The sequence below is a fragment of the Heptranchias perlo genome, chromosome 5 (assembly GCF_035084215.1).
Source record: "Heptranchias perlo isolate sHepPer1 chromosome 5, sHepPer1.hap1, whole genome shotgun sequence".
Taxonomy (NCBI): domain Eukaryota; kingdom Metazoa; phylum Chordata; class Chondrichthyes; order Hexanchiformes; family Hexanchidae; genus Heptranchias; species Heptranchias perlo.
In genome coordinates, this window is record NC_090329.1 from 32,903,615 (window position 1) to 32,929,534 (window position 25,920).

At 42.6% G+C, this 25,920-nt stretch overlaps 1 protein-coding gene across 1 annotated transcript in view; it reads left to right on the plus strand.

The window, feature by feature from the left end:
• tpo (thyroid peroxidase) overlaps positions 1-25,920 on the plus strand; it is a 96,894-nt gene that overhangs the window by 21,355 nt on the left and 49,619 nt on the right. Inside the window, exons 5-9 of the mRNA XM_067985258.1 lie at positions 2,577-2,786; positions 3,976-4,491; positions 8,679-8,937; positions 9,035-9,205; positions 15,553-15,790. Coding sequence (XP_067841359.1) covers positions 2,577-2,786; positions 3,976-4,491; positions 8,679-8,937; positions 9,035-9,205; positions 15,553-15,790 — 1,394 coding nt within the window. The remainder of the gene's footprint in view (positions 1-2,576; positions 2,787-3,975; positions 4,492-8,678; positions 8,938-9,034; positions 9,206-15,552; positions 15,791-25,920) is intronic.

Here is a 25,920-nt window from a genome sequence, read left to right on the forward strand (position 1 = left end):
GGTTTCGGAAGGTGGTTCCAACCCGCCAACTTCCGAGTTCCCCACGTACGCACCTGTGTGCGCGCGGGCGCACACAGGTGCGTACGTGGGGAACTCGGAAGCCGGCGGGATGACAATTAAAGAGCCAAATGTACCTCATTGAGGTACTTAAGGCACTTTACTTGTGACAGATTATGCACTTAGAACGATTTTTAACTTACCTGGGCAGCTCGCCCACTGCTTCTGATTCACGCCTGGTGAAACCAAGCATGAGGGTCGGATCAGGGAAAAAGAAACAAAATGAATTAAATAAAAAACCATTGCATGAAGTTAAAACACAAAATCAACCTACCTTTCCACCCTGCTCTGATGTCTGATATCTCCCTCTCTGATCTCCCCCTCTTCACCCCCTGATGTCCCCCCTCGATTTCCCCCTCTTCACCCACTCCGATGTCCCCCCCGATCTCCTCCTCTTCATCCCAATTTTCCATTCTCCCCCCAGATCTTCCACTCTCCCCCCCCCCCACCACCGATCTTCCCCTCTCCCCCCCCCCCCCCCCCGATCTCCCCTTCTTCACCCCGATCTTCCATTCTCCCCCCGGATCTTCCCCTCTCCCCCCCACCCAATCTCCCCCTCTTCACCCCGATCTTCCATTCTCCCCCCGGATCTTCCCCTCTCCCCCCCCCCCCCCCCTCCACCCCGATCTTCCAGTCCAGCGCCAGATGACGTTTCGCTTTCTCTCTTTCTCTTCCCCCACCCTGCGTTGGAGCTCCTGACGGCAGCCAGCCTGTTAATCAGGCTGACTGCCGGGCGCGAAACCCGGAGAGGATGTTAATCACCATCAATCACGATGCGATCGTGTCGGAAATGGTAAGTTTTGTTTGTTCTGGTTTGCCATGTGCGCCTTCACCCATCACCCCACCCCACCCTGCTGCCAACTCACCACCATTTCAAAATTGAGCCCAAAATGTCTGATTTGTGCTTTAGCAGGATTATACATAAAAACGGTTAGTCTCCCCACCCCAATGATTTGATGGGTATGTACTCCACATTGTGTGGAATTGAGCCATGAAGAACTGTTAAGACCCCTGATTTGATTTCTGAACTGTACTAAGTTTGCTGATGTCAGTTAAGATGGGGGTAAGGGCACTGCTGTCAGCCTCAGTAATCCTGCATGAAGAGGGGGAAAATCAGCTCGGATTCCCCCTCCTGATCACTATCCAGAGCCCCTACTGGAAAGTGTGTGTGTCCGTGTCGGATGAGGACAGCATCATATTTAGCAGTGATTGCCTGCCCACAGTCAAAGAGCCCGATGACATTTACTGATCAGATTCATACGTGAGAAGTGACCACTTGGTTGAAATATCGGGGGGGAGGGGCAAGGCCTGTGGAACCATATGACAGCACGAGCCTTCAACAAGGGAAAGGAGAAAAAATGAGAAAATTGGAAAACAGAAATTGAGTTTTTTCAAATGAGACATGTATGTACTTAACCATAGCTTCTACATTTAAGCAAAAACAATAATCATCTTTTAGGGGCAGTGAATGGATGTTTTTTTCTTCAATAGTTTAATATTACTTTTTCAGTCTGTGCATGGTTTAAATCAAACAGTCAAGCCTTGGAGAAATTATCACAATAAGAATAGGCCAAGCTTAAATCAATGTGGATTTTAATTTCAATTTACTTTAACAAGATTTATTTATTTGCAATTCACTTATATTGAATTGACTTTATAATGTAATGTAGCAAATAGTGCCTGAAAGCAAATCCCTTTGTGTACAGTTTAAGATTCTGACTAACACCTTGTCTTATTAATTAATAGGCACGAGAGTCTGGTTGCAGCAACTTTAATATTTTATCAAGAAATACAAGATTTAGCTTCTGCCTTATCTTATACTAATATATCAATCATAGTAAACATGAACGTCCGGTACGCCCACGTTACTTCCATCAGGTCAGCCCACTGGATGAAAGCTTAGGTGCTCTGAGGTTGATCTCTAGAGTCCTAACTCCAAGCTGCACACCTACACCAGGATGCTTCCACTTTTTACACCCTACAATGATCCAACTATGTTACCTGACCCTTCTTTGTGTTCACTGCTGTTTTTGGTGTAAAGCTAGCAATAGCAATTGGAACTTCTCTAACCTATGATTACAAGGACATATTCCTTCGTATCGAGCAGCATTCAGTTACTTTTCTTCAGTAATTCCCTCATTATCCTTAGACTTTCGTGCCCACTGTTAATGATGTTATCTCTTATGGTTTCACAATCATAGGTATAAACATCACATGTTATAATCCAACCTGTTCTATTACTCATTCTGGCTTAATCATCTATTGTATTTAATGATAGGCAAACCCCTGTTCTCCCTCCTTACCCCACTAAAGGTTCCAACTAACCTGTTCCGAGGAAACTCTTACCATTGTTGCCTTGGTGACCTGTCTGCAGTGAAGTGCCTGTCTGAGTTTCTAACTTAGGCTAACTCCACTTTCCCATTCTGCTTATATCAGCCATTTTATGTTAATATATGTTAAAACCTACATGCAGCCTATGTGTGCCAGTCTCTGTATTAAACAGATTCTTTCTCTGACAGGTCCGAGAGGTAACCAACAAAATTCTACGTATAGCCAATAAGACAAATGCGACAGAAGATCATCTATATTCCCACCTCATAGTTGAGTGGGGCCAATATGTTGACCACGATTTTGCATTCACACCTCAGAGCACCAGTCAAGCTGCTTTCATAGGAGGAGTAGACTGTAGGAACACCTGCCAGAATCTGAATCCCTGCTTTCCAATAAAGGTATTTGCACTCCTTTAGGTTATGAACAACAGTAGGGAAAGATTTGAATTTCAAGGTTTCTTTGGTAGTTTTAGGGGTGAGCATGGATCTGAACTGAGTGTACCACTGACCCAATCTTTTATGGCTCACTTGAACATTTCTGGGACAGAGATTTTGTTTCACTTATGGACCTGAAGAAAATATCCTGTATGATTTTTACTTTGAATCAAAGAATGATTTCAAATCTTCTCTCCTCCGACTTTTGCCTGACCACAGTTTAACTGTCCATTCTTAGAGTGGATGATGAAGAGATAGGAAAAGTCATTGATTTACACCATACATAGTGCAAGTTTTTAATATAAAAGAAGCTCCGGGAATGACTTAGGTGGTGTTTATAGCCAGATTGTTTCTAAAATGTATGTTTAAATTTGAGCTGTTCAGTTAGTATTTGTACAAGGCAATGGTTAGACCACAGTTGGAGTACAGGCTGAAATTTTGGGTGCCCCATTATAGAAAGGACATTAAAATCATAGAGAGCTTGCAGTATAGATTCACCAAGGTGATACCAGGCGTAAGAAATTATAGTTATGAGGAGAGAATTGAGATACTGGGATATTTTAACTAGAGCTGAGAAAGCTAAGACAAAACTTAATAGATGTTTATAAAATTATGAAGGGTTTTGATAAGGTGTATAGGGAAAGACTCTTTCCTCTGTTGGGGGAGTCAGTAATAAGGAATCATCAAATTTAAATGGTCACTAAGAGAGTGAGGAAAAAGGTAAGGAGAAATGTCTTCATGCAGAGAGTTGTTGGAGCATGACATGCTTTGCCACAATGGGTAGTTGAGGCAGAGACATTGCAACTTTTAAAAGAAGAGTAGATAAACATTTGAAGCAGAGAAGATACAGGGATATGGAGAGAGAATAGGGCAATGAGATTAGTTTTGGATTGGTCCAGCAGAGAGCCAACCCAGATATGATAGGCCAAATGGCCTTGTTCTTTATTGTAAATGTTTTATGGTTCTATCGTTGTTTCTGCTGAGATTGGGGGATTGCAGTTGATAGGCAAGAGATCTAAAAGGGAATCTTTAAATGTAGACCCACAATATGTGTTGTTATGACTTCTTTGATTGTATTGACTGGAAGTCAGAAAAAAATTCACAGTAGTGCTGATATTTTTAACCTTGTCATATTTTAATATTCATCCAACAGGTACCTCAAAGTGATCCTGGTTCCAGAATCAATGAGTGCATCACATTCTATCGTTCATCCCCTACGTGTGGAACAGGAGATCAAGGAGCTGACATTGAAACTCTGTCAAACCTGAACTCTCGACAACAGATTAATGCAGTAACTTCCTTTATTGATGCCTCAACTGTCTATGGGAGCACTCCAGTTCATGAAATAAAGCTAAGGAATCATTCAAGTAATGAGGGCCTCCTTCTTACTAATACAAAATACATGGATGGCAGACATGAACTGTTGCCTTTTGTAGATCAGGTACCATCTCCCTGTGTGCAAGAGCCTAATGTTACTCAAAATGAAAGAGTAGAATGTTTCCTGGCAGGAGAGAGTAGAGCAAATGAAGTTCTTACTCTTGCTTCAATGCACACACTGTGGATGCGTGAGCATAATCGTTTAGCAAAGGCCTTGCACAAGATAAACCCTCACTGGAATTCAGAAACCATATACCAAGAGGCACGTAAAATTATTGGCGCTCTGCATCAGGTTAGTTGGTTAACTATTCCTACATTGCTCAAAGGTCGTTACGGGAACAGGGCATAGAAATATTAGCCCCAAAATTCTACAGCATTTAAGGAAGATTCAGGGTACAATATGAGTGAACGGGGAAGATTTTGGAGTAGGTGTCAGTTTTGCTGGATCTCCACCCCGTTTGGCAGCACCAAGGTTTCGGGGGGGGAACAGGTGAGATTCCCTTCAATCCGAGCGTACTGAATGTCTGCATGAAGTAGGCATAGACTACTGCCAGTTAGTGGAAGTGGAGTCCACCAAGCAAAGGCCATCTTCCTAAGCAGCAAGTCACAAAGCCTAAGGAAAGTGGCCTTTTTAAGGAAGGGACCAACTCTTCTCCCCCAAGCGTTCTTCAGCCAGGCCTGCTGACTCTCAGGCGCAGTGGCTGCAATTTTCAACTCGTTTGCTGGCACCCCAGCTATGCCAATACTCACCCATTTTATACCAACTGCTTGAGCTCATGAATTCCAATAGGGTCAGGCACGTCAGTGGTCAGTGCAGGGCAAGTCCTGCTCTGCCATTGTAATGGCGGTGGAACGAGATCCTGGATTTTCATCCCTTTTACATTTGCGACCTACCAATCAGAAGTATACAGAACACTCCAATTTGTCTTCAGCTTTTTGCATCCCAAAATCCAGATGTTTCCAAATCTGACTAAAGATACAATCCCAAGGCCTGTTAAGAGTTATCATTGTATCTCTGTCACTATTACACTGAGGAAAAAGGATGCAAAGTCACCTTTATACTGTTGTTGGTTTTCCCTTATATGATCAGTGCACTGGTGTTAAAGGAATCTTGATTATATAAATATTTGGAACTGAATGTTGAAACAAATGTCCTTTGCTGTCTTAGTTTACTCAGCTAATTAGGACCTGCTGATCTTAGAATCAAAGAATCATAGAATGGTTATGGCACAGAAGGAGGCCACTTGGCCCATCAAGTCCATGCCGGCCCTTTGTAAGAACAATCCAGTTAGCCCCATTCCCCCACTCTTTCCCTGTAGCCCTACAAATTTTTTCCCTTCAAGTATTTATCCAATTGGTTTTTGAAAGCCACGATTAAATCTGCTTCCACCACCCTTTCAGGCAGCACATTCCAGATCATAACTACTCACTGCGTAAAAATGTTTTTCCTCATGTCACCTTTGGTTCTTTTGCCAATCACCTTAAATCCGTGTCCTCTGGTTCTCAACCCTTCTGCCAATGGGAACAGTTTCTCTTTATTTACTTTATCTAATCCCTTCATGATTTTGAAAATTCCTATCAAATCTCCTCTCAATCTTCTCTGCTCCAAGGAGAACAACCCCAGCTTCTCCAGTCTATCCTTGGAACTGAAGTCCCTCATCCCTGGAACCATTCTAGTAAATCTTTTCTGCACCCTCTCTAAGGCCTTCACATCCTTCCTAAAGTGCAATGACCAGAATTGGACACATTACTCCAGTTGTGGCTGAACCAGTGTTTTATAAAGGTTTAACATAACTTCCTTGCTTTTGGACTCTATGCCTCTATTTATAAAGCCCAGCATCCCATATGCTTTTTTAACCACTTTCTCAACCTGTCCTGCAACCTTCAATGATTTGTGCACATATACCCCCAGATCTCTCTGTTCCTGCACCCCCTTTAGAATTGTACCATTTAGTTTATATTGCCTCTCCTGTTCTTACTGCCAAAATGTATCACTTCGGATTTCTCTGCGTTAAATTTCATCTGCCATGTGTCCGTCCATTCCACCAGCCTGTCCATGTCCTCTTGAATTCTATTACTATCCTCCTCACTGTTTACTACACTTCCAAGTTTTGTGTCATCTGCAAATTTTGAAATTGTACCCTATCCACCCAAGTCCAAGTCATTAATATATATCAAAAAAAGAAGTGGTCCCATCACCGACCCCTGGGGAACACCACTGTATATCTTCCTCCAGTCCAAAAAGCAACCATTCACCACTACTCTCTGTTTCCAGTCACTTAGCCAATTTCGTATCCATGCTGCCACTGCCCCTTTTATTCTATGGGCTTCAATTTTGCTGACAAGTCTATTATGGGGTTGGTAAGTAATTAATACAGCCATCGGTCACTAAAATAGTAATTCATATAATTATTCCATTAAGTCTATTCAGGTTCATATTGTAGTAATTAGAAATGGTCAATTTTCCATTAAGGATTTCTAGCTTTCCCTTCCTTTACAATCAAAGTTCTGCAACAGTTTTTCAGCCGTATGTTGCAATAAACATCCAGAGACATAGAGGTAGATTTTCAGCTTGTCGCCCCGGCTTGGAACTGGTGTTGTGGATCGACCACCCATTATAGAGACAGCCCAATTTTCATTGGAAATATATCGCCATTTCTTCATTGTCGCTGGGTCAAAATCCTGGAACTCCCTACCTAACAGCACTGTGGGAGAACCGTCACCACACGGACTGCAGCGGTTCAAGAAGGCGGCTCACCACCACCTTCTCAAGGGCAATTAGGGATGGGCAATAAATGCTGGCCTCGCCAGCGATGCCCACATCCCGTGAACGAATAATAAAAAAAAATTTCCATTGAAATCAATAAAAATGAAATACAGGTGTTTTCTATAATGTGCAGCTGATCCGCATTGTTAGTTCTACACCCGGGAGACAAGCTGAAAATCTACTCCATGAAATTCAAGATGAAAATAAGCTGTTTCAAAGGAGCTGATTACAAGCAGTAACCTTCATCCTGACTAAAGAGGACACAAATGCAAAATTAACAGGGCTCAAAGTGTTCAAAGCAGATCAATGGGTTTCTCATCAATGACTTGCCTTTAATGTACAAAATGTCCCGAGAAATAATAAAGGGAGAGAAGTTTGAAGTGGTGGCTAAAGGATAGGCCAAATGTTTTTTAAATAAGGAAAGTGAAATAGAGAAGTGGAGGGTTTAGAGAGGAATTTCCAGAGAGTAGGGCTGAGGCAACTGAAAGCTCTGCCACCAGTGGTGGGTTATTGCAGACAGGAAAGGAAAGGGTGGGTTAGTGACGCTGATAGCATACAGTCAAGCAAAAAGTAAAGGGACCATGTTTTGAGGTTCAGTTCAACGCTGACAGTAGAGGAGAGGCACCTTTGTTGTTTTTTGACATTTTGAAGGGATTAGTAAGCTTTGTAATTACTATAAATTTACTGAATATTGTGCCTTACCAAGATCTAGATAAATGTGAGGAATCTTACAACACCAGGTTATAGTCCAACAGTTTTATTTGAAAATCACATGCTTTCGGAGGCTTTCTCCTTCGTCAGGTGAGTGTGAGATTCCATGGAAGGTACCGCATATCTCACACTCACCTGACGAAGGAGAAAGCCTCCGAAAGCTTGTGATTTTCAAATAAAACTGTTGGACTATAACCTGGTGTTGTAAGATTCCTTACATTTGTCCACCCCAGTCCATCACCGGCATCTCCACATCATAGATAAATGTAGTGAGACCTAGGGGCTGATCAGAAAGCCGTTGTCAGTTTACTGGAAAATATCACACATTTCCATGTGACCTCCTTGTCTTTGGTAGAATTTACCTTCTATCAGACCATAGCTGAGGTATAAACCAATATTCTATCCAACCTCCACTATTGGAATGGAATGGCTAGCGGCAGTCAAGCAAATTGGCTAAGACTACAGATGTTCTCTATCCTAGCCTGGAAAGAAAGAATAAAATAATTTGCATTTCTATAGTGCCTTTCACAAGTCCCAAAGCACTTCACAGCTCATGAAATACTTTTTGAAGCGTAATCACTGTTGTAATGTAGGAAAACACGGCAGCCAATTTGCGCACAGTAAGGTCCCACTAACGGCAATGAGATAAATGATCAAAGACAGAGAAACTGCAGACCTGTGTGCTGCAACAGTATGAACCTATCTTGGCAGCCAACCTGACAAAGCCCTAGTAATGATTTTGGAACTAACTATTCATGTTGTTGAAAACGTTTCAAAGAAGATTCAAAGGCTCGTTCATTGTCAGCTGCAGTGCAGCATTCGAAAGCTCACTGGCTGTCGACAAGTGCAAAATTTGCATATACATGTCTAGTAATAAAAAAGACCTGCCTGGGGTGATGTTTTTAAACTTTCTGACTCGAGAATGATGTATATGACTATATCCAGTTATGCCATTCCTCTGACAGTTACTCACAGAAAGGATTTTACTGTATTTGTTGCAGATTATCACAATGAGAGACTACATTCCTAAAATCCTTGGTTCCCAAGCTTTTGATCAGTTTATTGGAAAACACGATGGATATGATGAAACGCTGAATCCCACAGTGTCCAATGTGTTCGCAACCGCAGCTTTCCGTTTCGGTCATGCGACAATCAGCCCTAAAATACAAAGACTTGACGAAAATTACAAGGAGCATCCCATGTACCCGAGCATAAATCTGCACAAGGTTTTTTTCAGTCCTTGGAGAATCATTAAGGAAGGTGAATATCTGAGTTGGTGATATAAATCAGAACACAATAGCACATCGTGCTTATAATAGGCTACACACTAACTCAGTATTTCTGTTGTGATTGGTAGGTGGTTTAGACCCCTTGTTCAGAGGACTTCTGGCAAAGCCAGCAAAACTGCAAACATCGGATCAAATGATGGTTGAAGAACTGACAGAGAAACTATTTGCTCTGACAAATGCTGTTGCACTGGATCTGGCATCGCTAAACCTGCAACGAGGGCGTGACCATGGACTTCCTGGTAAATTGAACCCCTGAGCAGTTGCAACCTGCAAATAAGATTAATATTTATGTCTGTGTTTTTAAGTCCATTCAGCAACTAATCAGGAACCAATTAGCAACCTAAAATGCAACAGAGGGGCTTATTTTTTGACTGGCTCAACCTAAATTGCTCAATGTGCTTTCTTTTAATGCAGACATTAAATATGTTTATTTTAAATGGGTAAGGGTTCGCATTTAAAAAAAGCACGGAAGACATTGGTAAGAATGCATTAACAATTTATACAGGAACACCTCAGTTGGAAAATAAACTCAGTGGGGCCGATTTTTGTGTCCCTATGGCCCTGTTTGCAGTTAAAATTGGGTGATAGGAAGGCCAAACTAGTGCATATGTTTAAAGTGCCAACTTTGGTGGCATTGTGGACAGTGAAGAAGGTTATCTAGGATTGCAACGGGATCTTGATAAATTGGGCCAGTGGGCCGATGAATGGCAGATGGAGTTTAATTTAGATAAATGTGAGGTGATGCATTTTGGTAGATCGAATCGGGCCAGGACCTACTCCGTTTATGGTAGGGCATTGGGGAGAGTTATAGAACAAAGAGATCTAGGAGTACAGGTTCATAGCTCCTTGAAAATGGAGTCACAGGTGGATAGGGTGGTGAAGAAGGCATTCAGCATGCTTGGTTTCATTGGTCAGAACATTGAATACAGGAGTTGGGATGTCTTGTTGAAGTTGTACAGGACATTAGTAAGGCCACACTTGGAATACTGTGTACAGTTCTGGTCACCCTATTATAGAAAGGATATTATTAAACTAGAAAGAGTGCAGAAAAGATTTACTAGGATGCTACCGGGACTTGATGGTTTGACTTATAGGGAAGAGGTTGGATAGACTGAGACTTTTTTCCCTGGAGAGTAGGTGGTTTAGGGGTGATCTTATAGAAGTCTATAAAATAATGAGGGGCATAGATAGTCAAAATCTTTTCCCAAAGGTAGGGGAGTCTATAATGAGGGGGCATAGATTTAAGGTGAGAGGGGAGAGATACAAAAGGGTCCAGAGGGGCAATTTTTTCACTCAAAGGGTCGTGTCTGGAACAAGCTGCCAGAGGCAGTAGTAGAGGCGGGTACAGTTTTGTCTTTTAAAAAGCATTTGGACAGTTACATGGGTAAGATGGGTATAGAGGGATATGGGCCAAGTGCAGGCAATTGGGACTAGCTTAGTGGTATAAACTGGGCGACATGGACATGATGGGCCGAAGAGCCTGTTTCCATGTTGTAAACTTCTATGATTCTATGATTCTATTCCGCCAAGGTCCTGCCCTTTCCGATTTTCAGTCAAAACCTGATGGCCAGAGCTCCCACTGGAAACAGGCTAGAGCCTCCTGAATATATGCTAATTGGGGTCAAATGATGTGGTCACGACCCCTGACACCATTTTCGTCTCTGTCCACCGGATTACTGCCGGTTCCTGCTCCCGTCCACCAGAAGTTGAAAGGCGGCCATTTTGAGTGTAATTGAAAGGGATCCTTAGCTGCAGTCAGGGAAAGTTGGAAACCAGTTTGGCACTGATTTTTGCTTAGTTGGTTGTGGGTATTGAGGATTAAAGGCTTCCATATTTAATCTCCATGTTGCTGTCAGTGCTGCAAAAATGTTGCCTGCTGTTCTTCCCTGGTGCTTCCTTTCATTTCTGACTTTTCCACCCCTTCCCTTTAAGGGGTTGCTGCAAGCCCTTTATATTCGACCGCCCTTCCGTATTTTATGGCCCCAGATCGGCAAGCTGCCTAAAAGGAACACATCTCACGCTGACAGCTCATCAAATGAACGTAAATGAGGCCTTACCATGAAAATGGCTCGGGCCCCATGCCAATTCTTTCAGGTGGCCGGAGTGCTGGCTCAATTTACACGGGATTCGAAAATTACCTCTCACCCATCTTTAATAAATTGAATAGTGTACATAGAATTTTAAAAAATGAAAATAATTACAAAATATTAGAAGGACTTTAAGCTGACAGAAAGGAGAAAGAGTGAGGAATAGATGGAGGACATATATATATATTCTTTTATTCGTTCATGGGATGTGGGCGTCGCTGGCGAGGCCGGCATTTATTGCCCATCCCTAATTGCCCTTGAGAAGGTGGTGGTGAGCCGCCTTCTTGAACAGCTGCAGTCCATGTGGTAACGGTTCTCCCACAGTGCTGTTAGAAAGGGAGTTCCAGGATTTTGACCCAGTGACGATGAAGGAACAGCGATATATTTCCAAGTCGGGATGGTGTGTGACTTGGAGGGGAACATGCAAGTGGTGTTGTTCCCATGTGCCTGCTGCTCTTGTCCTTCTAGATGGTAGAGGTCGCGGGTTTGGGAGGTGCTGTCGAAGAAGCCTTGGCGAGTTGCTGCAGTGCATCCTGTGGATGGTACACAGTGCAGCCACAGTGTGCCGGTGGTGAAGGGAGTGAATGTTTAGGGTGGTGAAAGGGGTGCCAATCAAGCGGGCTGCTTTGTCCTGGATGGTGTCGAGCTTCTTGAGTGTTGTTGGAGCTGTACTCATCCAAGCAAGTGGAGAGTATTCCATCACATTCCTGACTTGTGCCTTGTAGATGGTGGAAAGGCTTTGGGGAGTCAGGAGGTGAATCACTTGCCGCAGAATACCCAGCCTTTGACCTGCTCTTGTAGCCACAGTATTTATATGGCTGGTCCAGTTAAGTTTCTGGTCAGGACCCCCAGGATGTTGATGGTGGGGGATTCGGCGATGGTAATGCCATTGAATGTGAAGGGAAGGTGGTTAGACTCTCTGTTGTTGGAGATGGTCATTGCCTGGCACTTGTCTGGTGCGAATGTTACTTGCCACTTATCAGCCCAAGCCTGGATGTTGTCCAGGTCTTGCTGCATGCGGGCTCGGACTGCTTCATTATTTGAGGGGTTGTGAATGGAACTGAACACTGTGCAATCATCAGCGAACATCCCCATTTCTGACCTTATGATGGAGGGAAGGTCATTGATGAAGCAGCTGAAGATGGTGGGGCCTAGGACACTGCCCTGAGGAACTCCTGCAGCAGTGTCCTGGGGCTGAGATGATTGGCCTCCAACAACCACTACCATCTTCCTTTGTGCTAGGTATGACTCCAGCCACTGGAGAGTTTTCCCCCTGATTCCCATTGACTTCAATTTTACTCGGGCTCCTTGGTGCCACACTCGGTCAAATGCTGCCTTGATGTCAAGGACAGTCACTCTCACCTCACCTCTGGAATTCAGCTCTTTTGTCCATGTTTGGACCAAGGCTGTAATGAGGTCTGGAGCCGAGTGGTCCTGGCAGAACCCAAACTGAGCATTGGTGAGCAGGTTATTGGTGAGTAAGTGCCGCTTGATAGCACTGTCGACGACACCTTCCATCACTTTGCTGATGATTGAGAGTAGACTGATGGGGCGGTGATTGGCCGGATTGGATTTGTCCTGCTTTTTGTGGATAGGACATACCTGTACTGGAACATAAATAAAGAAGTAGATTATCACTTTCTTCTGTGGCGGAAAACAAGCGGCTGCAGATCGGCCGCCCGTTATTCGCCCCACCCAATTTCCCTTTCCATTGATCTCTAGAAGGGAAACCAAGCAGGGTGGATGATGGGCAACTGATCCACTACAACCTGTTTTCCGCTGTCACCTGAAGTAAAAATCTACCCTAAGGTTACCTGCTCTTCAAGTGGAAAAGGTCCAACAACTTCGACCCATGAGTCTTAAAGGAGCTGGGGACTGCATTTAATGAAACTTTAACTGACATTTTCTCAATACCCTAAATTCAGGAGAGATTCCTGAGGACTGGAAAGTGGGGGACACATCTGACACAAGAGCCGGGATGTGCCCATCTGGGACCTCCGCTGTTGACCCCACCAAAGTAAATGGGGTCAGGTGGAAGGACTCTTTGTTCTCATGCTAATGGCAGGCCACTAGGAGCACATCTAGGCAGCCTGCCATGGTGGAGAGGCCAGGAAGTCTTACCACTTCAGGGATGGAGTGCTGTAAATGGGAACTTTTCAGGCTGGAGAGAGATTAAAAGATGGATCGGTCTGGAGACCCTTGCTATTTTTAATTTAAATTAAAGATTTGGAAAAGGATATCCTAAGCAAAATCTCCAAGCTTGTGGATCACTCCAAAATAGTTGGCAAAGAATGAGAAGCAATGCAACTTTGTTTTTTGAGTAAATGCATCAATAACTATCTGATGCAGTTCACTGTGGATAAGTATAAAATAATTAGTATGACAGCTAGGAACCAAAGAGAGTATCGGATGGATTTTCCCTGGGATTTCCAGGGCTTTCCTAGGATGCAGGGAGGCTGGAAGAGAAGGAAGGAGGGTGGGAGAGCTAGGCTTGCACCTGCAATAGCTGCAGGTGTGACAGAGCTATTCTAAGGAGGCAGGCTGGTGGGGGGGGCGGGGGGGGGGGGGTTCCTGACCTCCTGCCTCATTTCCCTGATGCAATGTCAACTCCGTACCCCAGCGTAAAGGCATCCGAAGAGCATGATGCTGTGGTCTGCCGCTGGACACCTTTGATTGGAGGGTCTGCAGGGATCCCAGGGCAAGCCAAAGACTCCTTGTTTTGACAACCACCTCCACCTCACGGCCCCCCACCCCGCGCCCAACATCGTCTGATAGAATCGGAACCTTTGGGTGCCAAACTCCAGATCCCAATATCCAAGGTCCGAATTGCAACTGCACAGCTTGAGAAGCCTGCAGTGGTGCCTTATTTTCTTCCACCTTCTGCCAGACAGCAGGCCTGTGCCAGGGGTGTCCTGGACCATGTGAATGGCCCTCAGCCGGACATCCTGGTGATCTTGAAGATAGACCATATAAATGAGTTTAAGATAGAATTTGATATGTTTCTGGAGAAAGGAGGGATTGAGATTTGATGAGAATGCAGGTAGGTGGCAGCTCATGTCTGAGAAGGGGACGGGTTTGTGGGTCTTTTGGCCTTTTGCAGTTCCTAAAAGTTCTTGAACAACATATGAACGACGTTATTAATATGCAAATCATCCAGCAACTTGTGACAAGAAAGAGATACCCTGTGAATTGTGAATTGCCACAGATTGCAGGACAATTTGTGCTATTCTGCCAACAGCTTCGCGAAAACGGCATCTCGCTGTTAACCTCCCTGTGATTTTCATGAAGTTGCTGCATTTGCACATTAATTGCCCATTAAACTCACCACAGAAAGTTAAGTCTAGTAATTAGCAGTGTAAGTACCCTTTTAACGATGTGATAATTGTTAATGACTGTCGATCAACCTCGCTGGCCTAGGAAGTAAATAATTAAAAGTATGGAATCTCATACCTTCAGGTTTTGAATTGTTGTTGGAGATTTCAAAAATGTAAAATTTAAAAAAAATTTTCTTACTTTTCCTTTCTGTCTCTTTTTTTTCTCTCTTAATCCAATCTTTCTTTCTCTCCCTTTATTTCTCTTTCTGTACCTGATTTGACATTGAATTCACCCACTCTAATTCACCCACATTTTCAGTCCTTCCTCTGTCTTTCTCAATCCTTAAATCTCCTTGGTTAATTGGACTGTTTGTCCCATATTGTTCACCAAGGTCCCAGTTGCCCTCTTGCCCTGGCCACACTGTTATCAGCTCGCCCTTCCAGCAATTTTATAGACGAAAAAATGTAAAACCTAAATGTGCACAAACAAGTCTTAACCAAGAGGTGCCACGCTCCAGCAAATTTTGGGCCCTTACGTTTTTATGTAAAAGTGTGCGAACAAAGTCAAAAGAAATAGATAACATAAGAAAGAAATATTGGGATAAAATCTTTATTTACATTAATGAACAGAAACTAGTTGGGCCATGAATCGGTACGTGCCGAGACTGCTGATAACAAAAAATAGAGAAGAAATATCACACGTGTTTAGCTGAAATTGAATGGCATTAAACATAGAATCATACAGCATAGAAGGAGGCTAATTAGCCCATCGTGTCTGTGCCGACTCTTTGAAAGAGCTATCCAATTAGTCCAGGTCCCCTTCAACTTCCCCATGACCCTGCAAATATCTCCTTTTTACATATATATCCAGCCCCCTTTTGAAAGGTACGATTGAATCTGCTTCCATCACCCTTTCAGATAGTGCATCCCTGATCATAATGAACTCATGTAGTCTTGGAATTACAATGTGATTACTATGTTTGAAATTCCACTCTCTGTTATTTTAGTGGATACGTAGACTCATTTATTAGTTTAATGCCTCTGCTGAAATAATAGAGCAAAAAATGGAAGATTGACGCATTAAGACTTTGCAGGATAATATCCTACGTTGTAATTTCAGGGCCAGAGTTTCCTGTTGACTGTTCCTAAACTTACAGAGAACGTCTGACTTTTCTTTATTTCTAGGATACAATGACTGGAGGGAATTCTGTGGACTGGAAAGATTGGAAACTAAAGCCAATTTAAAGAAAGCAATATCTGATTTAGATTTAGTTGAAAAGATAATGGATCTCTATGGGCATCCAAACAATATTGACATATGGCTTGGTGGCTTGGCAGAAGATTTTCTCCCTGGAGCCAGAATTGGCCCATTATTCGCCTGTTTAATTGGAAAACAAATGAAAGCTTTAAGAGAAGGTGATAGGTGAGTTTTGCATTGCATTGTTCCATCCCAATCCAGTCACATAAACAGGCAGTTAGCTCACACTATTCTGGTAAATATCAAGCCTGGTATTATTAACCAGCTTAATACAGATTAATCAAGCACTTTGGAGCAGAACAAATAGGACTAAACAAAACCGAACAATATTGAAAAATACCAGCTTCTTTTTCTTAGAAACTATATGAGACTGACTTTCAAAGGAAGTAACTCCGCAGTGTTATTTTTGGAACCTTCCTTTTGCACAAATAGCAACTGCAGTGATTGCTTGGTTGGCAGTTATTTGGCAGTCATGGACCTGGGCTTCTGCAATTTTAGGGGAAGGGGCTAATAAGTGGAATCCAGTAATTTGTATTGTTGAAAAAAAATTCCACAGATTACAAATCGTGCTACCTGACAGTAAATGTAAGATCATACAGCACTCACATACATACAGAGAAGTACATAGCATTGCTGATTAACGCTAAATAAAAAGGATCAGACCCATTTTCTTGCAGCTAGTCATAGGCTATATGTGAAGGGGGGTCATTTCTGGTTTTGAAACCAATATAATCTGTAGTGCCTTATCGTCTTCAATGGCATAAACTCCATAAGTGTTTTGACAATGGCACAGATGTATTTTTATGAAAAAAGCATAACACACACTAGTTTTGTTTATATTGCATAATTATTAAATCTCTGTCTTAGTATTAGTGATATTACTATTAGTATTAGTATTATGCAGCCTTGCCAATAGATTTATTTCATGATTAAATATCAGATGTTTGAATCGGTTAAACTAAAAATGAGCCCAAGTGAATGCAACCTTTTTGGACTGAAGGGACAATTTACCTTCAGACACTTACCAGATGTGCAAAGTCACCACAGAGACATTTGCAAATCTTTTGTTTTGATCAGTGTGCTCTGAAAATAGTTTTGAATGACCTCATTTGCAAGCTGTTGTCATAGTTATCTGCCCCAGCAGAAGATTGCAAGTGCTGTTATAGTGCTACACTAACAACAATAACCTAAATCAGTAAAAATCAGCGCAACAGTCAGCGCAAGGTCAGAAGAAGGTCCTTTAGACTCACATGGGGGAGATAGATAGATGATAAGGACATAATTTATTGCAATACGTGAAAAGTAGTGAGTTGAAATTAAATGCAATATACACAATAAAGTAGTTAATAAATAAAAAACAAGACTAATTGATTGCAAATTTATCTGAAATCAAGCCAAATCCATCTACTAAATATAATCTAGAGCTCAATTGCATTATATCTAGAATTAAATTGCTACGAATAAATAAATAAATAAAAACTAGAAATGGCAGTGCAGGCTACTGCACTGTGTCGGGACTGTGATATGTGGGAGTTTGTGGACAGTGAGACTGTCCCGGATTGCCACATCTGCAGGAAATGTTTCTGCCTTGACACACTCCAGCTCAGAGTCCTTGTTTTCTCCAGAGTACAGTCACACCTCAGAGGAAAACACAGGTACAGGAAGGGGAGGGTGACTGTATGTCAGCAGGTTAAGGGGTACCAAGGGGAGGTAGAGAAGGAGATCCCGCAGATCCCGCTGGTCCTATCCAACGGGTAAATGTACTTGTTATCTGTGAGAATAAGGATGTAGGCTGTGGGGTGGACAAAATAGTAACCATGGCACCATGGAGCAGGAGGCAGTCCAAGTGGGGGATGAGCAGAATATAAGGGATATATTCATAGGGGATTCGATAATTAGGGGGATAGGTAGCATCCTCCCCAGTCACGACCGAGAGCCCAGGAAGGGGTATTGTCTACCTGGTGCAAGGGTAAAGGACATCTTGGAGCAACTGGAGATGAACTTGGAAAGGGAGGGGGATGATCCAGTTGTCGTGGTCCATGTTGGAACTAATGACATAGAGAAGAAAAGGGAGGAGATCCTGCTAAGAGGATATCAGAAGTTAAGAACTAAATTAAAAAACAAGACCTCACGGGAGGTAATCTCAGGATTACCACCTGAGCCATGTGCTAATTAGCATAGGGATAGGCAGATCAGGAAGGTGAATGCGTGGCTGAAAGATTGATGTGGGAAGTAGGGGTTCAATTTCATGGGACACTTGCACCAGTACTGGGATAGGACGGAGCTGTACCACTGGGATGGACTCCACCTGAATCAGAATGGGACCAGTGTCCTAGCGGAAAGGGTAAATAGGGCTTTGGATAGGACTTTAAACTAGTAAGACAGGGGGAGAGATCTGGTGAAAATAACATAAGTCTGAAGATAAAAGAAATAGGAGATGAGAGTAATGAATAGGGGTAGCATAAACAGTCAGGGAACAAATACATTTATAGAACATAAGTACAAAATGACTGTTAAAAGTAAAGTCAGGGGAACAATTATTAAAAACAAATTAAATTGCCTGCAATGTGCACAGTATCCGAAACAAAATGGTGGGACTGGAGGCAATAATTCATAGCGAGGGGCCAGATATAGTGGGATAACTGAAACATGGCTACATAAAGAACAGGACTGGCTGTTAAATATTGCAGGATATAACGTATTTAGAAAGGATAGGGAAAGAAGAAGGGGGTACTAATTAGAGACAACATAATGGCAATTGAAAAAGGGACATAAGTAATATTAAGGTAGAAACAGAGTCCATGTGGATTGAGACAAAGGATAAGAAGGGATCAATCACATTAATAGGTATATTCTACAGATCACCAAATAGTGGAAGGGAAGTGGAGGATGAAATATGTAGACAAATCTATGAAATGAGAAAAAAACATCAAATAATAATCATGAGACATTTTAACTAACTACCCCCAAATAAACTGTCAAGAAGAGGAAAGGAAAAGGGGAAGGAAACCCTTGCCCCAGGTAGGCAACACACCTTCCTGGACTCTCCGTCACTACTGCAGAGGACACTATCTATCTCCCTAATTATTGAATCCCCCATGACTATAACCTTTCTATTCTGCTCCTCCCCACCTTGGACTGCCTCCTGCTCTACGGTGCTATGGTTGGCATTCTGTCCACCCCAGAGCCTGCAACCTTAACCTCACAGATAGAAAGTATATTGTACCTGTTTGATAGGACCAGTGTCTGCTGGACCTCCTTCTCTACCTCCCCTTGGTTCGCCTTAACCTGCTGACTAACAGTCACTCTCCCCTTCCTGTACCTATGGTTTCATAAGAACACAAGAAATAGGAGCAGGAGTAGACCATCCGGTCCCTCGAGCCTGCTCCGTCATTCAACAAGATCATGGCTGATCCTCAACTCCATTATCCTGCATCATCCCCATATCCCTTGATGCCTTTAATATCTAGAAATCTATCAATCGCTGAGTTGTGACTGTACTCTGGAGAAAACAAGGACTCTGAGCTGGAGTGTCTCAAGGCAGAAACATTTCCTGCAGATGTGGCAATCTGGGACAGTCTCACTGTCCACAAACTCCCACATATCACAACCCTGACACAGTGCAGTAGCCTGCATTGCCATTTCTAATTATGGAAAAGGACAGAGATAGAATAGGAGTAAAAGTTCCAAATTGGGGAAAGGCCAATTTTAATAAGTTGAGAAGTGATTTAGCAAAAGTGGACTGAAAACAGCTACTTGAAGGTAAATCAGTGTCAGAGCAGAGGGAGGCATTCAAAGGGAAGATTCACGGGGTCCAGAGTAAACATGTTCCCACAAAAAACAAGGGTGGAACTGCCTAATCCAGAGCCCCCTGGATGACAAGGAGCATACCGGGTAAGATAAGGCAAAAAGGGAAGCTTATGTCAGAAACCAAGAGCTCAAAACTGCAGAAAGCCTAGAGGAGTATAGAACGTGCAGTGGTGAAAGTGGAAAGGAAATTAGAAAAGCAAAGAGAAGACATGAAAAAATACTGGCAAGTAAAATTAAGGAAAACCCAAACATGTTTTATAAATACATAAAGAGCAAGAGGATAACTAAGGAAAGAGTAGGGCCTATTAGAGACCAAAAAGGTAACCTATGTGTGGAGGCGGAAGATGTGGGTATGGTTCTTAATTAATACTTTACGTCTGTCTTCACAAAAGAGAGGGACGATGCAGAGATTGTAGTTAAGGAGGAGGAGTGTGAAATATTGGATGGGATAAACATAGTGAGAGAGGGAGTATTAAAGGGTTTAGCATGTTTGAAAGTGGATAAATTGCCAGGCCCAGATGAAATGCTGTTAACAGAAGCAAGGGAAGAAATGGCAGAGGCTCTGACCATCATTTTCCAATCCTCACTGGCTACAGGCGTGATGCCGGAGGATTAGAGGACTGCTAACATTGTACCCTTGTTTAAAAAGGGAGAAAGAGATGGGCCAAGTAATTATAGGCCAGTTAGCCTAACCTCAGTGGTGGGCAAATTATTGGAATCAATTCTGAGGGACAACATAAATCGTCATTTAGAAAGGCACAGGTTAATCAAGGACAGTCAGCATGGATTTGTTAAGGGAAGGTCGTGTCTGACTAACTTGATTGAATTTTTTGAACAGGTAACAAGGAGGGTCAATGAGGATAACGTGTTTGATGTAGTCTACATGGATTTTAGCAAAGCTTTTGACAAGGTCCCACATGGCAGGCTGGTCAAAAAAGTAAAAACCCATGGGATCCAAGGGAAAGTGGCAAGTTGGATCCAAAATTGGCTCAGTGGCAGGAAGCAAAGGGTAATGGTTGGCAGGTGTTTTTGCAACTGGAAGGCTGTTTTCAATGGGGACCCGCAAGGCTCAGTACTAGGTCCCTTGCTTTGTGTGGTATATATTAATGATTTGGACTTAAATGTGGAGGGCTTGATCAAGAAGTTTGCAGGTGATACAAAAATTGGCCGTGTGGTTGATCGTGAGGAGGAAAGCTGTAGCCTGCAGGAAGATATTAATGGACTGGTCAGGTGGGCAGAAAAGTGGCAAATGGAATTCAATCCAGAGAAATGTGAGGTAATGCAGTTGGGGAGCGCAAACAAGGCAAGGGAGTACACAATAAATGGGAGGATACTGAGAGGTGTAGAGGAAGTGAGGGACCTTGGAGTGCATGTCCTCAGATCCCGGAAGGTAGCAGGACAGGTAGATAAGGTGGTTAAAAAGGCATATGGGATACTTTCCTTTGTTAGCCGAGGCATAGAATATAAGAGCAGGGAAGTTAAACTAGAACTGTATAAAACACTGGTTAGGCCACAGCTTGAGTACTGTGTACCGTTCTGGTCACCACATTACAGGAAAGATGAGATTGCACTAGAGAGGGTACAGAGGAGATTTACGAGGTTGTTGCCAGGGCTGGAGAATTTTAGCTATCAGAAAAGATTGGATAAGCTGGGGTTGTTTTCTTTGGAACAAAGGAGGCTGAGGGGAGATTTAATATAATATAAAATTATGACGGGACTAGATAGAGTGGAAAGGGAGGACCTATTTACCATAGCAGTGGGGTCAGTAATACAAAGACCAAAGATTAGAAAAAAGCTCATTTTGAGGGAATGCGAATGGAACTAGGGAAGGTAAACTGGAAATAAATTTTGACAGATAAAGAGATAGAACAGCAGTGGGAAATATTTAAAACGATAATCAATAGAGTTCAGGAGAAATATATTCCTCTAAAAAACAAGAACAAACTAGCCAATAATAAAACACCATGGATGAATAAAGAGATAAGGGAAAAATTGAAATGAAAGATAAAGGCATATTCTTAAATAGATAGACAATAAAGGAGACAATGACAAAAGAGAATATTAAGACTTTAGGAAAGAAGTAAAAAAAACAATATGGAAATCAAAGAGGAACTGCAAAATCAAATTCTCAAGTAATATAGAAACAAATAGTATTCTACAGACACATAAATAACAAAAGAAAAATCAGGACAGGGATAGAGCCACTAAGGGATGTACAAGATAAGCTCACAGGTAATGACAGCGAAATGTCAGAAATAATGCCTAGTTACTTTGGAAAGTATTTACCAGGGAGACTAACAAGGTGGGCATGACATTAGAAGGAGAGATCAAAGAAGATATAAAGACATTTAAGATAGAAAGAGAGAGATAATTGATAAACTAATCAAACTTAGAGAGGATAAAACGCCTGGTCCAGATGGATTGCATCCAACTATATGAAAAGAAGTTAAGGAAGAGATAGCAGAGGCACTATTACATAATGTAAGAGGTCTTTAATGTAAGAGTTTTTTAAATCTTACTTGTCCACTCGGTATCGATTAAACAAAATAGTTCGGGCCACTCTACGCCATAGGGATTGTTTTATTGACCTACTTAGACATAAATGCTGCTACAAGCAATGCTTAACACACAATACTACTAACAATTACAAGCAATAACATAAAATGGTACTTCTAAATTACAAGCAATAATCAAAACTTATAACATAAGATATACATAGATTTTAAACAGTAAAACCTCAATAGCTGTGCCAGGTCGAGAAGTTTATCAGTCTTCCTCCTATCAGCACCGATGTTACGAATTGTCTTGAGAATTCTGACTGACTGGAGTCTCTGTCCTTATATTGGGTTTGTGTGAATGTCTTTCACACTTGCCCCCTCATCCCCTTTAGTGCATCTGCGCAAAGCTATCATTCTTAGTATAAAGCTGTTGTTCCTAATTCTTATCTTGAACATTCCATGTATTAGGTCTGGTATACTGTGATCTCGCCCACCAGACATGGGATGCTTCAGAACACACAAGGCCGTCTTATAGCAGACCTTGAAGCTGATTTTAGGAGTAGGGGGCACAGTCTAAAAATTAGAGCCAGACCTTTCAGGAGTGAGATTAGAAAACATTTCTACACACAAAGGGTTGTAGAAGTTTGGAACTCTCTTCCGCAAACGACAATTGATACTAGCTCAATTGCTAAATTTTAAATGTGAGATAGATAACATTTTGGCAACCAAAGGTATTAAGGGATATGGGCCAAAGGCAGGTATATGGAGTTAGATCACAGATCAGCCATGATCTTATCAAATGGCGGAGAAGGCACAAGGGGCTGAATGGCCTACTTCTGTTCCTATGTTCCTATGTTTCTAACATACAAAGCTTCCCTTGGGAATTGGAAGTTTACAGTTTTTCAAAAGCTGTACTTGCAGCTTTAAGTTATAAACCCCCATGTGCCCTTGCTGCCCTAGTTAGCCTATTTCCCAAAGCATGCTGGATAAAGATACTGGATTCCTTTCTCACACATATATATAAAAATTCATTAGAAAAGGGAAAAGTGCCAGAGGACTGGTGGACAACTAATGTTATTTCTATATTTAAAAAGGAACAAGTCCAGTGAACTATAGATCAGTTAGGTTAATATTGGTGGTAGGAAAGATAATGGAATTTTTACTAAATGATGTAATAGAAAAACATCTAGAAAACAAAAATATAATAAAGAATAGTCAGCACAGATTTCTAAAGGGAATGTCATGCTTGACAAACCTGACTGAATTCTTTGCAGAAGTAACAGAAAGAGTAGACAAGGGTAATACAGTAGATGTAGTATGTTTGGATTTTCGAAAGACCTTTGATAAGGTACCGCATGTGGAGACAGGGGACAGGTACCAAGCAGGCTACAAAACAGATTGTAGGGGTTAAGGGTAGCTACTCAGACTGGCAAAAGGTGAGAAGTGGTGTTCCACGGGGATCAGTGCTGGGACCACTGTTGTTCACAATTTACATTAACGATTTGGTCTCGGGAATCGGAAGTACAATTCAAAATTTGCGGACACCACCAAATTGGGGGACAGCACCAATTGGGGAGTGTAGTTAATACAAAGGAAGTATGTGTCAAAATGCAAGAAGACATTAATAAACTTGCAGAATGGGCGTTTAATTGGCAAATGAATTTCAATATAGATAATTGTGAGGCGGTGCATTTTCATAGGTAGAATAAGGAGGCCACATACTGCTTGGATAATAAGAATCTAAATGAGGTAGAGGAACAAAGGGATCTGGGGGTACAGATACAAAAATCACTAAAAGTAGCAGCTCAGGTTAATAGGGCCATAAAAAAAGCAAACCAAGCACTGGAGTGCATTTCTAGAGGGATAGAATTGAAAAGCAGAGCAGCTATGTTAAACCTGTATAGAACCTTGGTTAGACCACATTTGGGAGTACTGTGCACAGTTCTGGTCTCCATATTATAAAAAGGATATCGACACATTGGAGAAGGTGCAAAAAAGATTCACAAGGATGATACCAGAATTGAGAGGATATACTTATCATGAAAGGCTGAACAGACTGAGGCTCTTTCCTTTAGAAAAGAGAAGGCTGAAGGGTGACCTGATACAGTTCTTTAAGATAATTAAAGGGTTTGATAGGGTAGATGTAGAGAAAATATTTCCAATCGTGGGGGGGTCTGAAACTAGAGGTCATAAATAAAAAATAGCCACTAATAAATTCAATAGGGAATTCAGGAGAAATTTCTTGAATTTGGAACCCCCTACCACAAGGAGTAATTGAGGTCCAGAGAAAGCACGGGAATCCCCCCCAGCAGCCCAGTATAAAGGAGCAGCCGAGATCGGAGAGAGAGCAGCCCAGAGACAGCGCAGGAATCCGCCCCCCCCCCCCCACCTCGGCGGCCCAGTATAAATTCCTGTGCCATGTGGGAACCCCAGGACACTTTAGCTGTCCTGGGTGACGATGTGTGCAGGAAATGCCTCCAATTGCTCGAGCTCAAGCTCAGCGTTCCTGAGCTTGAGGAGCAGCTGGAATCACTGCAGGACATAAGGGAGCCTGAGAATTTCCTGGATCATATGTTCCAGGAGATGGTCACCCCACAGCCACAGAGATTTAAGTACAGTAAGTGGGTGGCCATCCGACAGGGTAGGAAGCGGCAGGCAGTGCAGGAATCCTCTGGGAGTGTGTCGCTCACTAACCGGTTTTCAGTATTGAATACCGCTGAGGGTGACGACACTTTGAAGGAGTGCAGTCCGGAGCATGGCACCGTGGGCAAAGGACCGCACAGGGGGACACAGTGAATTGTAGGAATGCTGTGGTTATAGGGGATTAAATAGTTAGGGGGACAAACAGGCATTTCTGCAACCGTCGACATGAGTCCCGCTTGGTGTGTTGCCTCCCTGGTGCCAGGATAAAGGACATCACTGAGAGGATGCAGAACATTTTGAGGGGGAAAAGGGAACAGCCAGAAGTCATGGTCCATGTGGGAAACAATGACATAGGAAGGAAAAGGGTTGAGGTCCTGCAGTCAGAGTTTCAGGAGCTAGGAAGGAAGTTAAGAACATAAGAACATAAGAAATAGGAGCAGGAGTAGGCCAAACGGCCCCTCGAGCCTGCTCCGCCATTCAATAAGATCATGGCTGATCTGATCCTAACCTCAAATCTAAAGAACACAAGAAGTAGGAGCAGGACCCGGCCACTCAGCCCCTGGGCCCGCTCCGCCACCCACAGGGCCTTGACCAATCCGAACTCAGCTTCATGTCCAATTTCCTGCCCGCTCCCCGTAACCCCTAATTCCCTTTACTTCTAGGAAACTGTCTATTTCTGTTTTAAATTTATTTAATGATATAGCTTCCACAGCTTCCTGGGGCAGCAAATTCCACAGACCTACTACCCTCTGAGTGAAGAAGTTTCTCCTCATCTCAGTTTTGAAAGAGCAGCCCCTTATTCTAAGATTATGCCCCCTCGTTCTAGTTTCACCCATCCTTGGGAACATCCTTACCGCATCCACCCGATCAAGCCCCTTCACAATCTTATATGTTTCAATAAGATCGCCTCTCATTCTTCTGAACTCCAATGAGTAGAGTCCCAATCTACTCAACCTCTCCTCATATGTTCGCCCCCTCATCCCCGGGATTAACCGAGTGAACCTTCTTTGTACTGCCTCGAGAGCAAGTATGTCTTTTCTTAAGTATGGAGACCAAAACTGTATGCAGTATTCCAGGTGCGGTCTCACCAATACCTTATATAACTGCAGCAATACCTTCCTGTTTTTATATTCTATCCCCCTAGCAATAAAAACCAACATTCCGTTGGCCTTCTTGATCACCTGCTGCACCTGCATACTAACTTTTTGATCTTCTTGCACTAGGACCCTCAGATCCCTTTGTACTGCAGTACTTTCCAGTTTCTCGCCATTAAGATAATAACTTGCTCTCTGATTTTTCCTGCCAAAGTGCATAACCTCACATTTTCCAAGAAGCAGGATCTCA